Here is a 15,018-nt window from a genome sequence, read left to right as displayed (position 1 = left end):
ATTGATAATTTACGATGGGTTAAGATACGAAAAAGGTTTCCGTCAGTTGAGTTAGACTTTCATCTCATCCGTGCTTTCCCCTCTGCTTTCTCTGAATCTCGAGGGAGATGGTGTTTAATTCTTCATCATTCATTAGTTTCTTGCCCCTGGCACTCAGCTACAACCATTTGAGCTGCTGTTCTGCACATCCATCCGCTGATGTAGTAATTGTGTTTATTGATAATGCATTTTCCATAAGTGCAAGGACCGAGAGAGTGAAGAAGAATGTTAATAGCCTTTCTTTGTTTCCACCATTTGTTAGGGGTGTGTCAAAGCCTCCCACTGTGGCTCCAGACTTTAGAGTGATTTAGATTATCAATCGAAGCAACAACAACCAGCTGACTTCAATCCCCAACTGAGAGGTACAACTGGCTTATAGTGTTATTCTTTTTCTATTTGAAATGCCTTGCGCATGTTTCTCATTAATGCAGTTCAACACATTGACACCTCGTCACAGCTCAACTGAAGCAGTTGGAGGTTGATTGCCTTGCTTAAGGGCACCTTGACAGTAGAAGAACAGCATTATTCATAACGTTTCCACACTGGCACTTTCTTTAAAACATGTAATCATATGTTGTCCTCCCACTATCCTAGCCAGAAAAACAACGGCATCGCTTGTTTGATAAAAAAAACAAATGCATATTTTTGACGAGCCTACAAATAATAATCATTATTATTTTCGTGGTTATTATTATCTTTTGTGGTTAAAGAAAACAGTTCCCTCTCGGGAGCAAGGCTGATGCAATGTGACGCGTTTAGAAGGCAGCAAATTGTCTTTGTGGGGAAGGCAGAAAAACTTTGGTGACAATCTTTCCTTGAACATAGTCACGTAGTTTATAGACGTCTGAATCTCAACCATATGTGGCAGATCAGAAACTATTCTGGCAATCTTGGAGAAGGGGATGATCCTAAATGGCTCATGTGTCGTTTTGGAAGGCAGTTTGTAGCTTAAGGTTGAGGACTTGTTGTTTTAAAAAGGATTTAATTCAAGAAAACGAGGAGAGTACTGAACAACCTACCCCATTAACAGGATCCTTTGGGAGATGGCCTCCTCAGGGCCCCCTTTTGACTCTCTCACGTGTAACGGTGTGTGTTTGCACAGTGCAGGGTCTGCCCCGCCTTTAACATCTTTCTCCCTCTACTTCTCACCTGTCACAACACTGGGGATTTTGGTCATGAAGCTTTTCACCGTCCTGATGGGCACACCCTCCGTCTCATCCTGGATTAGAGTGACAATGTCTTCAATCTGCAGAGGATGGCAGACAAAGAGGACAAAAAGAGGGACAAAGACAGAAAGGAAAAAGTAGATGCAGTTAAATTAAGATTGAAGACCACACATGTATAAGCTGACCTGTGAAACTAGACACAGCTAAACAACATACTAATGTTCTCCCATTGGTTTATCTTCAAGATTGAGCCATCACTCTAATGTCCTGCCCCAGAACCTAGTTTTATAAGGAAATAAATCACATTAAGGAAGTAATCCCATTTCATGGGGCCTTTAAACATGCAAAAATATAAAAGCTGTAATCCGCACCCTTCGTGGTTATTGTACATTTGCTACAACAGCATAAAGTGAGAGGAAAATCTCAAAACTGAGTCACAGGAAATCATTTGATACAAGCAGAAGATGAGGTTCAGCTGGATCAGCGTGTGTCATTGGCCTTTTATTACAACCGTAGAGATATTAAACCAAACACAACACCCACTTTGTACTTTAGTAGCCAGATCTGTTGTTTTGATTGCAATGTTGACACCCCATCTCTGCACAGACGCTTTCTTGTTTGTGTCAGTGAGTGGGATGTGATAAGTTGGTCGCTTTGCAGAAAGCCTACTCAAAACTACCACAGATTTCAGCACTTATATAAAGAGAGAGAGAGAGAGAGAGAGAGAGAGAGAGAGCGGGACGGGTGCTACTGGATCATTAAAGAGATCACATTGAAGATGCAAAATACATCATGTGCACATTCACAGTCATGTGGATGCACAGATAAGAAAAAACACTTTTGAAACCAGTCCATGGGAGTCATTGGGAGTGCGGTTTAGTTGTATGGAAACGTAATGTTGTAGGCAACAGGCTCCACATGCTGTTTGCATTTTCTTGGCCCCTTTAGCTTTGCAAGTATATTTATAATCTAGCCGTCAGTGGAGTACAATTCTCGCAGGCACCCACACTGGGTCAAAGCTTACATGACTAATTCCACAAAAGACACACACACACACACACACACACACTACTTGATGTACAGTGCTTCAGATAGACACAACACACTATACATCCTATACTGCAACACTCTTTAAAAATCTGGTAGACAGACTTTAAATGATCAAACATTGCTTGTATTATGCATTGCCGATTTGTGATCGTGGCGTAATTGCTGTATTACTAAGAACATGTGAATATATATATACATACAGCAGAGGGAATGCAGGATGAAGGCGAGACAACAGAAGGGGAAATTAAGCTGCACAAAAAAAAAAAAAAAAAAAGGCACAAAGGCGTCATATTAGTTTTGGCCTGTGTATTTTGCACAGCTTGTTGAATGTTTCCTTTGCCCTCTAGCTCCCACAGCGTGACCTTCAGTAGGTTTCTTGAAATTGTCACGATTCTTTGTTTGGTGTCAAGATAACCATCCAATATATTTATAAAATACCACTCACTAGACTTATTTCCATTGTTGTCCTGGTATTTCCTCTTCAACCAACCCTAACGGGGATGGACACCGGCATTGGCCTAAAATACACTGGAGAGGACTAAGCTAAATATTAAAGAAAAGAAAAGCTCAACATCTCATTCACCTCCAAAGACTAGACGTTCCCTACCAACAATCAAACTGACAAGCCTTCTGTTTCCACATCCCTGGTCATCAGTCTTTTGCCACCCTGATCCTCTTTTCGTTGAAAGAAACTGATCCTGGCACAGGCGGCTTCGGGCTCCACATCAGAATCAATATAATAAAACAATTCCAACAAGACCTCGTTGGTGTGTGGAGACAGCTGCTCAAATGACTTTAATGGCTTCCACATGTCAAACAAGTCACTCCTGCCTCACCAATCAAATGGGTAATCACGACAGGTTTATTATAGACAGCAGCCGTCGACTCAAACATTTTAGGAGAAGAAAAGAACAATTTTCCGCCTGGATGTCTGATCACAAAATGCAGCCATTTCTTTTTTATATCTGGAGAGAAGTAAAATAAAAATGCATGACTTCCGAGGCATCAGGGGAGGTTTTCCTTTACATGGATAACAGTGGAGTTATAGTTGTTAGACGAGTCAGTCGAGAGTACAAAACAGACGGGGGCTATGCTGTTGATTGTGGTTAAATGATCCCCTTGGGTAACAGGATGGGCTCACCAGTGATTCCATCGTCTCCGTCCCTCAGTAATCTGTTTATCGTGCACCATTCTTACTCAAGTCTTACAGAAAGAAGCATCTGATGGATAGTGAAGTGTAGGGAGGCAAACATAAGCACGATATTCTTCCAAAATGATATTATGGCAAGGGCCAATAAAGTACACTTGCTCTGAAATAATACCCCGTTATGAATTCCTGGCCCTGAGACAGCTGCATTTAGGTTTTCTTTACTCAAGGAGAGATGTGTGGATCTTTGGAGACGGACCATCACAGCAGCTATAATGAAGCAGCTATACATCCTGTTGAGAGAGAAAATGTCAGCTATGGCCCAGAGGATGTCTGCGTAGGGAGAACTGGGTAACATATTTTGAGAGAAAAGATAGTGTCGGGCCGAAATTCAGTATGATGCATTGATGCGTTAGGTTTATGTTTTTTTATTTTTGAAAGGGTGGGGGATTACAAAAATAACCATGAAATGGTGTATCGTAAGTCTCAACCATGGTAACAGTCTTCTTTTCCTTTTTATTTTTTAAAAGCTATAAGGTTACAAATTGATGACCGATGGTCATAATTCATACCTTGGAGAACGGGCTCAAATATATCTCCGTTAACTGATTAATTTAGATTTCTGGGGAGGCAAAGTATGTGATTAGACTAGACATAAGACACCATTCGCCGATTTAACTGCTTCAGCACATCTGTACATTACCTTCACAATCTTCTGAAACGCCACACCGATTGCAACATGGTCTTTTGTGCTTTAAAGTGCACTTGCAGACTGATACGGGACACGCAGACAGAAAGTCCAGTGACGACGAAAGGAAAAAGGAGACGCGAGAAGAAAGGTGAACCAATTCGCTGATAGCCACCCATATGTGCATGATAGTTTCTTGAAAATATCATGCACATATTAACAATATTACATATTAACCATGTCCTTGCATATATCCTCCCATGCATGGATGGTTCATGACTGATGGGGTGGGCGTGGCTTAAGTATAGGGGGCAGGGTTAACCCAGTGCAGCAGACTCCTGCAGGAATGAGTCAGAAAACCCAAAAATGCATTTTTGCACTTGCTGTTGTCTTAAAGCTATAATGCCTTCAAAATCATAAAAGTGATGTTCATTTGGGAAAAATATCTATGCGAAACAAAACAATAGAGTTTATTTGCCACAGAGGTTATTTTCTGCAATAATCACAAATCCAATGGAATAATAATAAGCTTTAAATATATACAGTGTCCTGCAGGTAAACAACTGACTCTAGATCTATTAATGGTGGCAACCATATGCACCGACTCCTTGCCAGCTCAATTTACCCTCATAACATTTCACCATTTCAGTGATGTGTCATTAGCAACACTATACCATACATATCTCCAATAACAAATGTCTTATGTTCATGAATTAAGTTTTTCAGATTCCATTTATATAATGTAAGGGGTTAAAAGTAGCTATATGATTAAAGCTGGATTTTGGCTCAACTTCTGGGTGTAAAATAGATTAAAAAGAAGCACAATCTGCATTTCAGGTCAATGTCATGCACATATCGTTTATTTTGGAGCCGTTTTAAAATCTGACAATGGGTCCCAGGAGACTTATCTACACATCCCAGTTGGCCAGCATGCTGCATTTTATATCACCACAAACTTTCCCAACATATGATCCGTCACTAAAAATAACTTCATTATGGAAAGCAGCTCATTTCAGTAGAAGCCCTTATAATATGGTATTACATGCAGAAAGGCTGAGCATCATGTGGCTGCTAGTGTTATCCAAATATCAAACAATTTAAATTAAGATGTTTTGAAAAGTGACAAAACACTACCAATTCAATTTGTTTGCCGTGGACCAGATTTAAGAACTCTACATACTGTACCTCAAAGGATCAGTCACGTATATAAGTACATGTATGATTTCATAGTAAGATAAACTATGTGACAGCAGTTTAGAAAACACGAGCGTCACCATGAAGCGCTTGCCTTGGAAGTGCAAAGCGAGGCCACCTTGGAAACAACCTGGGCAAATCAAGATTTCCTTATATGACACGATTTAACAATAAGAACGCTAGTTAGTTAGTTTTAGGCAACACAACTTGATGATTATTAATTAATAAATATGTAGACAAAGTAAAAGGTCAAACATAAACATTAGTATGGAAAACATGTCACAAACGTAAATTGAAAGTAACTCATGAACACTGATCTCAAACACTGGACTGCAGGTCGAAAAATTCTGTGTTAAGTTTGATGCATCCACTTCTCACTTTTGATGCTACAGCACTTATTATGCACATATTAATGCCTATGCATTTAAACTGCAGTCAGTCCAGCCTACATGTATCAAGGTACTCAATGTTAAGAGTCGCTCTACATGTCCAATTGTTCTTTCAGAGGGCCCAGTTAAGTTTGAACAATGCTGCAGGAAAGTGATCGAGTTGAAGCAATGCGTCTCTGTACAGTATGTTTAGAGACAACAGTGGGGTGAGCAGTGTGTGGAATGAGGTATGTATAGACGCTTTGGTGTGTGTGTGTGTGTGTGTGTAGGTGTATGAATACTATGTGTATCATCTCGGGTAACCGTTCTTCTGAGAACAAACTCTCCTGCCAGTCGGGCAACGTTCCTCCCCTCCAGTGCCTGAATCCCAGAGCTGCTGCACCGCTACAGACATCACATGGATCTTTGCAGAGTAGATCACAATGGAGGCAAAGATTAGGCTGCTAGGAGGCCATTCTTGGGGCAACTTTAATTATATCCATCCATCCTGTATTCTGCTATATCCCATTCTGCTAAGGATCATAGCAATGTAATCTTATTGGCAATGGGCTGAGATTAAATGCTCGTCTGGGGTTCTCTCAGAATTACATTTTCAGCTACAGGGTCATAACACTTTAAGATATGTTTTCATTAGGTATTTTAAGGAATCATGAATGTATATTGAAACATTATGAACCCGCTATTATCATTCCCAGTGTAATATAAGATCACGTAATATGCTGCTGTATTGTAATTTTAAAACACTATTGTAACAATCCAGCTAATTAATGAACAGGGCATCTAAATATTTATTACGGAATTATCTTTATGAAAGACTTTATTACTCCACTTGCTGTGGGGCAAAATGTAAAATTACAAAGCCGGCAACATGATGCGCATCATAATGACAAGTGGGGACAAAAAACAAAACAATCCTGCACAAAATTGATTGATGACATTTATATGGACTCAAAGCAGTCGGTTCTCGACCCCAAAAAAGGCCCGTAGAAATAAATAAATCAAACTCATCGTCTATATATGGTTTACGCAAGACATTCTCCAAACCAAATGATATTGAGCTTTTCGTTATTGAGAAAAGGCCTCACTAGACCTAGAGTTGCAAAACAAACAATGTTAAAAGTGCTTTGAAGATGTTCTACAGGGAACAACCCGAGTATTAAAGTCTGCTCTATATCTCACATAACACTGTCATTTATTTGAGTTCATGCCTCTATGTCATTTGGACCTATTTTGCCATCGAGTGGCGATTGACGTCCACGACTACGTTAAACAACCTCAGAGAGCTTTTGGCTGTAAAAAGATATCCTTTACACACATCCTCAGTAACACAAAGAGGCTAAAGTCATATTCAGTTGACCTTTTGTCAAAGTGTGCCGTAATAAGGTCGTGATGATGAATCTTCCTTGTGATGGAAATCGTTTCATAAAGCCTGGGCACTTACAGTTCATGGACACGCGCCCCCATAAGACGACTGCAATAAGAGGACGCCGGTAATCCGACATTGAATCTAATATCTCACGCAGGATATTAGCATTTTCTTTGTATTCATGAAGAGGATTAGCATGCCAACCTGGCAAAAGTCAAATTAGTTTCATCGAACTTATTAAATGTAGCACCAAAATGTACGTGTGCGGGCATCAGTCACACATTAACACAGTCTCACACACACACACCCACACCAAATTAATTGCCATTCACCCAGAGGGTGCGTAATGACTGGCGACGGCGAGGCCGTCTGCCTGCATTATAAGGGTTTATGTCTGAAGTTCAGACACGATGGCTGTGTGACAGTGATGAGTCTTACTGGTTTCAGCCCAGTGCACCGGGCAGCAGGGTGATGCGACTGTTAATGGGAGTGTAATAACCGGATGACGGACACGGTCGACTGCCAGTGCATCTCCGCCTGACAGCCGATGACATCCCTGAGCAATAGATGAGGCCGGTCTGGATTCTGGAGGACAAAACAAAATGTCTTGTTTGTTCATCCGAAACAAATCATATTGTTTCTCCTACAACATGATCTAGAAATCACACCACAGTGGCTGAGTCCATTTCCAAAACACTCACCCTGTTCATATTCAACACAAGTGGCTGGATGCAATATTGTATCGCTGAAAAATGAATCATGACTTCTATATGAACATAATTTGGAGGAAGTTAGGTTTATTTTTGTTTAGAAGTTGTTCGATACGTTTCCAAACATTGTTTAACTATTGCAGTGCCAATGCATGCTGCTCTGTGAGGCTGTAATTTAGAGCTACAGTAAATACTAATGCCAGTATGCCAATATTACAATATTAAATGCTGATTGGAAGGCAACCATTTACCAACATCACCATCAATAATTTAGCATGCTAACGTTTGCAAATTAGCACTGAACACAAAGTACAGCTGAAGCTGATGGTAATGTCATTTGTTTAGCAAGTATTTGGTCATAAATCTACATTTTTAATTTTGGCCCGATGATGGCGCTTGATAAAAAATTAAATGATTGCAAAAGTTTATGCCAAGCAGAAAGCCATTTAGCGTAAAATAGAGGATGAAGCACGTATTTCCAGCCAAACTGTGGGCTTCATTCTGAGGAAACCCTCAATTGCTGCTGATCCAATTCTACAATAATCCAGTCTGTTCTATTCATGAATGTGCCGTCCCACTTTCTAGTGTCACCTGGCCTTAATGCTGTTAGATAGAAAAGTAGATTGATGAAGTGCAGCTCAACTGAGCACCAGAACCTGTCTGGGTTTCAGTTTGAGCGTATACATTTCATAACATGCTTAAATATTCTGCCGTTAGAATGCAGCAATATCACCAGCATGTCTGACTCCACACTGCTGAGCCAACCCATCCCAACTCATTTAAAAAGAGGAAATTATGAATTCCTGGAGGTAGAGTCAAAGTTCTCCTCAAAAAAAAAAACTTGCCGATTGAGTTTTCCGTCAGCAGAGAAGCGAGTGGCCACATGCAGCAGAATGTGCTCCAAACACTACGGGGGCAATAATCAACCCAGACACGTCGTCATGGCTTCCAGCGAGGGGCAGCAACAGAGCCGACCTTGCGTCTCACAGCCAGGCTCATCCATACCTGGCGTAATCATCACAGGGGGAGGCTGATCATTTTATATTCTTCCTGTTCTCCCATGGGAGTCCAGCTTGCCAGTGATTGTGATTACTTTGATATCAAATAACGTATCCCATGTTGCCCTCGTATACAAAAAAAGGTTACAAAAATGGCCATTTTATCATCATCATCACCACCACAGCTGTCAAAGACATTCAGCTATTCCAAATAGATTTAAATGGGTCTTAAAGTTTCTGTATAACTTTGCTCCCACAGATACACAGTAAAAGGATCCAGACCACTGAGAACATTTTATTTTTTTGTGGAATAGCTCTGAGCTCAGTTTGTGACTAATTAGCTGACTTCTTTCTTGGAATAAAATGTCTTTATTATTGATTATTGCAAAACAGGAACAGGCCAAACAACACTGCTCGTGTGACATGCCCAATGTTTCCTAAACTACGGATGTCTACGGTCAATAATATTGCCAATTGCTATTGGAAAATTTCCTTTGAGGAGTTGGAGCTGTGTGAGAAATAGCGAAAGTGCATTTACAAAGAAAGACATATGATTCAAATAAAGGCAGCAGGGGGAAAGAGCACTTGGCATTTCCTTTCATACTGTGACCATTTCAAGTTCATTCTTAATTGGTCAGAGAAATCCATTAGCCTACAACGTACTGCTCTCCTGGTGCACTGTACGTGGACGGGTACGTGGGCGTCTGTTTCGGCACTCATTTCAATCTTTTTATCTTACCTAACACTTCAATGATTCGACATGAAAAATCACTTATGGAATGATGTCAGGACTCTTTCCAAAGCTTTTGGGGATCTCAGAGCTTTGAAGTCTGTCAGAACAACATCATCTGATGAAAATGTGAGTGTTTTTGACAGACTTCTCTCCAATCTCATTCCAACTGTCTCCCTCAAGATGCAATCTTGTAAAATGTGTAGTGCTTCAGTTTTTCCACTAAAAATCTTCTTCGTAGCTCCAACGATAAAAGGTTTATGTGTCTCTCAGCTTCTGGAAATAAATCCCATATCTACATAATATTTAAACCCATGGGATAACAATATCAGCCTAAGACTGAAATATATCAACTATTGGATGGATTGCCAATTGTTAAGACGACATTTAATAAAAGCGATATGGTCATTACATTTTTCCATCAGTCAGAATTTCAATGTGTACCAAAAATCCGCAAAAGTAATTCCCATCAGCCTCAGCTGTACTTTACGTCTAGCATCGCTTAGCAAACACGCTAAACTATGACAGTGAACCTGGTTAACATGACCTACTTAAATTAACATGTTCACATTGTCATTGTAACCATAATGTTAGCGTTTAGCTCATGGTTGTACCCATAAAAAGCCCAAAGCCTCTCAAACATCTTTTTTCTCTCTTGACAAAACAATCTGTCAGATTAGGGCGACATAAAAATAAATTAAAAACTACACACACACACACACACACACACACACACACACACACACACACACACACACACACACACACACACACACACACACACACACACACACACACACACACACACACACACACACACACACACACACACACACACACACACACACACACACACACACACACACACACACACACACACACACACACACACACACACACACACACACACACACACACACACACACACACACACACACACACACACACACACACACACACACACACACACACACACACACACACACACACACACACACACACACACACACACACACACACACACACACACACACACACACACACACACACACACACACACACACACACACACACACACACACACACACACACACACACACACACACACACACACACACACACACACACACACACACACACACACACACACACACACACACACACACACACACACACACACACACACACACACACACACACACACACACACACACACACACACACACACACACACACACACACACACACACACACACACACACACACACACACACACACACACACACACACACACACACACACACACACACACACACACACACACACACACACACACACACACACACACACACACACACACACACACACACACACACACACACACACACACACACACACACACACACGGGGTGTTGATGGCGATGAACCCCCCAACTTCACCTTAGCAGTTCAGAGGCCGTTTCTGACAGTAAAAAGAGAGTCTGGGATCTGTGAAAGAGACAAAAGGCTCCAATAGCTCTGAAGGAGAAGTACTTTCTTTGCATTATCCCTGGAGTAGTTCTTGCTCAGTCACTTGTCCAAGCACTGAGGAATATGTAGGAACAAAATGTGAAAATTGTAAGATTAAAGTATTAAAGATGTTTATGACTCCACAGCCATCTCTCACAAGGCGGCGACAGTCGATGGGGCAAAACAGCTGCCGTGAATCTGATATTAACAACCTGTCTTTACACCATCTGTTAGACACTATTCTCAGTGATCGCGAGATCTTCAGCCTGCTCCTTTACATCACATCTCTGCTATGGATCTCGAGAACAAGGATATTCGGCATACCTTTGGTCTCGTGTACAGGCTATAATCTTCTGAGTGTCAATGTTCAGCTCTGTGCTGTTCAAATTAACCGTTGCTGTGAGGCGATTAGGGACCAGAGAAGAAATCCAGTCTAAGAGCTGCGATTCTTCGGTGCATAAAGCCTGAATGTGCAACTTTGCTTTATATATTTTTTTTTTATTTAATCTCGTCGCTGAATCCCTCTAAACGTCTTGGTGTTCCTTTCTCCATGATTCAGAGTTTAAAATATGCACACAGAGAAAATATAACATCTCACACTAGTCTTTTATCAGCACACGGTCAAGATTTCCTCCAGGCTTTCACATTTGGTCACATTTGGCAAGTTGCAAGTAAATACACATTTGGATCGTTATCACGGTTCAAATTTACAAAGCAACTCCTTTTAAAGCTGGTCTGTTTTATAAAAGTCAAAAGTTTAATTAAGAAATTGTATGGGTGTATTGTATGAAGGGCTTGCATTGCCCTTGGTTGTGCGACATGCACTACCTGCTCATAATGTCACAAGAGTAACGTTAGAAGAGTGTGTGCGTTTGTGTCGAGAGACACAATGACTGGGAAAAATGGCCTTCTCAATAAGTTATTTATTGAAGTTGCACATTTTAATAAACATGCTCATTCTTAAAATCTTAAATGCTTACAATTTCATTTCTTCACATATATTAAGCTCCTAGCATGGACTGTTGATATTAAAGGGTCCTTTAGTCTCAAGTCAGTTGTACAACTTTTATTTGTCTTGATTCAAATGTTTAATAGCTTTGTTGCATAGCTTTTCTTTATGATAATCTCACCTCTTCCAGGAATTTCCCTAAAAGCAGGAGTCAGTGACACCAGACAAAGCTGTAGAAGTCAAGTTAAGAAAATAGCAACAAGTCTAATTAGTATTAGAAACAAGTTCAATTATCATTCTTCACTTTGTGTCATACAGGGTTAACTCTACATTACATGTCATTTAGCTGACGCTTTTATCCAAAGCGACTTACAATAAGTGCATTCAACCATGAGTACAAACTTGGAACAAGAATCAAGAAAACAATTTCTTCAATAAAGTTAAACTACAAAGTGCTATCAGTAAGAGCCATTTAAGTGCTGCTAAAGTGCTACTACGGCTCTACCTTCCCTATTCAAGGTTTAGTCGAAAAAGATGTGTTTTTAGTTTGCGACGGAAGATGTAGACTTTCTGTTATTGGCTTCCGAGTACGAGGCAAATACTAATTATTCTTCATTAACCGGCGGAGGCCCTTCTAGTTAAGGTGTGTATCGTCCTTATAGGGTCACTGAACCAGACCAATAGTTGCAGTCACCCTTGCAGCGGGTCACAATGACAATACATTACATTCTGATTAGAAGTATAAGATTACAATGTTCTAACTTAATGTAGCACGTTAGCCTTCTAAAATAGCTAATTATCACTAAACAAACCGAGTGCACTGCACCAATAATGCCGATTGAAAAGTTGAAAAATCATCAGAGTCTGTGGGGTTCATCCTCTGGGAAACATCAATATCTCTACAAAAATATATATGGCAATGTCAAAGTAGTGGGCAGATTGACTGCTAACATGGCTGAAAGGACAAATTACCTATTTATGTTATGTTTTATTTTGTTGACAGAAATTGCCTAGCACTTTGTTAAATTGTTACCATTATTAAGAAATTGAAAGCAATATAAAAGAAATGTCGAAATTATAGATCAATAATTCTTTAGCCTTCACCTTTAAGGACCATTGGTATGATGTTGCTTGATGAGGCTGTCCCATCAATATTTCCCATCTACATTACCTAAACATGGCAGTTATGCATCTTACCCCGCAGGGCTTGTGCCTCTAGAGGTTTCAGACCCTCCAGAGCACGGCCTGGGATTCCTCAGGGCCATAGATCCAAGTAGGGGGGAGTCATTTATAAACGTTGTCGGCTCAGGATCTACTGGCTCAGCACTTCTGCAGCTCCATTAATTTTAACCAATATGGTCTGACACAGCCTTTATCTAGGACCAGAGGTCCGTTATCGCCAACCATAATCAAACTGAGGGCAAGGGTTCAACTGAATTTGTATATTTGTACAGCTTTTCATTTCAAGGTGTGAACTATGAAATGCTCCGATGAAGTGACAGAAAGGATCCATAACTTTTCAAAAAAACAGAGTAGACCGCTTCAGCTGCCAGGGAAGAGAGAGAGCATGGGACAAATGAACCAATTCAATTTGGGGCGTTAGTATTCAAGGTGCATCAACCACAGAAACAAGTTTCCTCCAGCTCTGTGGAGAGACCCCCATATTATATTCTTGTATCGAGGAGCGTCATCGATTGCTGTGACGGCCCCCCAGGAGCTGCTGGCCGGGAAAATAGTCGGGGAGCCATATATATCAATCTTCCAGCCTTCTGCATCCTCCCATGGCCCAGGGCAGGTCTATTCATCCTGGCCCCCATCTCTGAGCCAGATCTTCTTTTTCTGTCAATGTTCCCAATGGCAAGATTCATCTCTGAGGTCTGCCGGGTCCCGAGCTGCCATTGCTTTTATGCCATTCTTGAGAGCCCTTAGGCAGGAAAGCATATAAGTGCATGCTTTGACAAAGAATATAGAAAAGAACTCTGCAAATTAACAAAATGAGTGGGGCTCGGGGATGCGCAACACAGCCAGACAGGAAGTGTATTTCAGATAGAGAAAGAGCTCATCGCGCTGGTTCATTTTGACTTTAAAGGCACCAGAGGACACTGCCATTTATTAAACCGCTTCTGGTCTAATGAAGCAGCAGTTCAGACTGCACCTATCACTTTAGTTCAGCTTCACTGAGGGCTAGTCAAGCCCCTGGTCAGTCATAAGCAAGCTATACTGAAATTAACTGTGGTGAAGCAAAAATGTAGTCATTATGATGTACTCAAATTGAAGTAGAAAACCGTCTACACCCCACTTATTAAATTTGAAAAGTATTTACGACAGAATCTGGGAAGTTTAGGCAGGATATGGCTGAAAAGTGAAAGTCTGATTTATATTTTCAGAGTGAGGGTTGACTAGAGAAATCGGCATGTACACTACCTTTTGCTCATTGTGAAGCAGAAATGCCATAAACAGTAATTAAATGAAAATAGAGATTGGCTTGAACGCGTTGTAGACGAGGCCACACACACACACACACGTCAAAAGAAAGACATGAATGAAAATGTACTGAAGGACTGGGAAGTGCAGTGTGGAGGTGAAACGAGGAGAAAGGAAGCCAAACTCCTCTTCATCTCAGTTCCAAGGATCTGAAATTTAACGCAATATTGAAGTCATCTCAGCAGATCGATGAGTCATTTCACTCGTCAAACTATCAATAATTGACTCTTGCGTGCCAAGACTTGCATGCATACCGCACACATGCATACCGTTTCTCATACAGCTGCCGTCATCTCAATGCTGTTTCAAAGGATGTCCTTGCAATATGAATAATCCTAATTCCAAAATATATAAATGTTATTAAAGAAATCTAACTTTTTAAGCTCCTGTAAATCCTTTAATCTTTCATAATATACATGCATGCTCACAACACATACTCACAACTGTCGTCTTGCCACTGAGCAGGGGGCCCATTAGTCTGATGATATTTAAAGGTGGTAAGTGATGAAGTAGAGCAGTGGGAGCCCTCTAGTCACTTCTCGGCACTGTTAAAGGCCATTATGATTCAGCTAATGACAGAAAACCGAACCTTTGGCCCT

General features: G+C 40.8%; 1 protein-coding gene across 7 annotated transcripts in view; it reads right to left on the bottom strand.

Moving 5' to 3' along the window:
* LOC117727109 (regulator of G-protein signaling 6-like) overlaps nucleotides 1–15,018 on the bottom strand; it is a 66,540-nt gene that overhangs the window by 20,017 nt on the left and 31,505 nt on the right. For 6 of the 7 annotated variants that reach the window (XM_034527166.1, XM_034527165.1, XM_034527164.1 and 3 more), the window contains exon 3: nucleotides 1,189–1,285. In XM_034527166.1, coding sequence (XP_034383057.1) covers nucleotides 1,189–1,285 — 97 coding nt within the window. Of the gene's footprint in view, nucleotides 1–1,188; nucleotides 1,286–7,477; nucleotides 7,625–15,018 lie in introns of all 7 variants that reach the window. The other variant, XM_034527169.1, reaches the window with a different exon arrangement.

This window comes from Cyclopterus lumpus, chromosome 24 (assembly GCF_009769545.1).
Source record: "Cyclopterus lumpus isolate fCycLum1 chromosome 24, fCycLum1.pri, whole genome shotgun sequence".
Classification (NCBI taxonomy): Eukaryota; Metazoa; Chordata; class Actinopteri; order Perciformes; family Cyclopteridae; genus Cyclopterus; species Cyclopterus lumpus.
The sequence above is the reverse complement of the archived record's forward strand: the minus strand, read 5'-3'. Positions and strand labels throughout refer to the sequence as shown.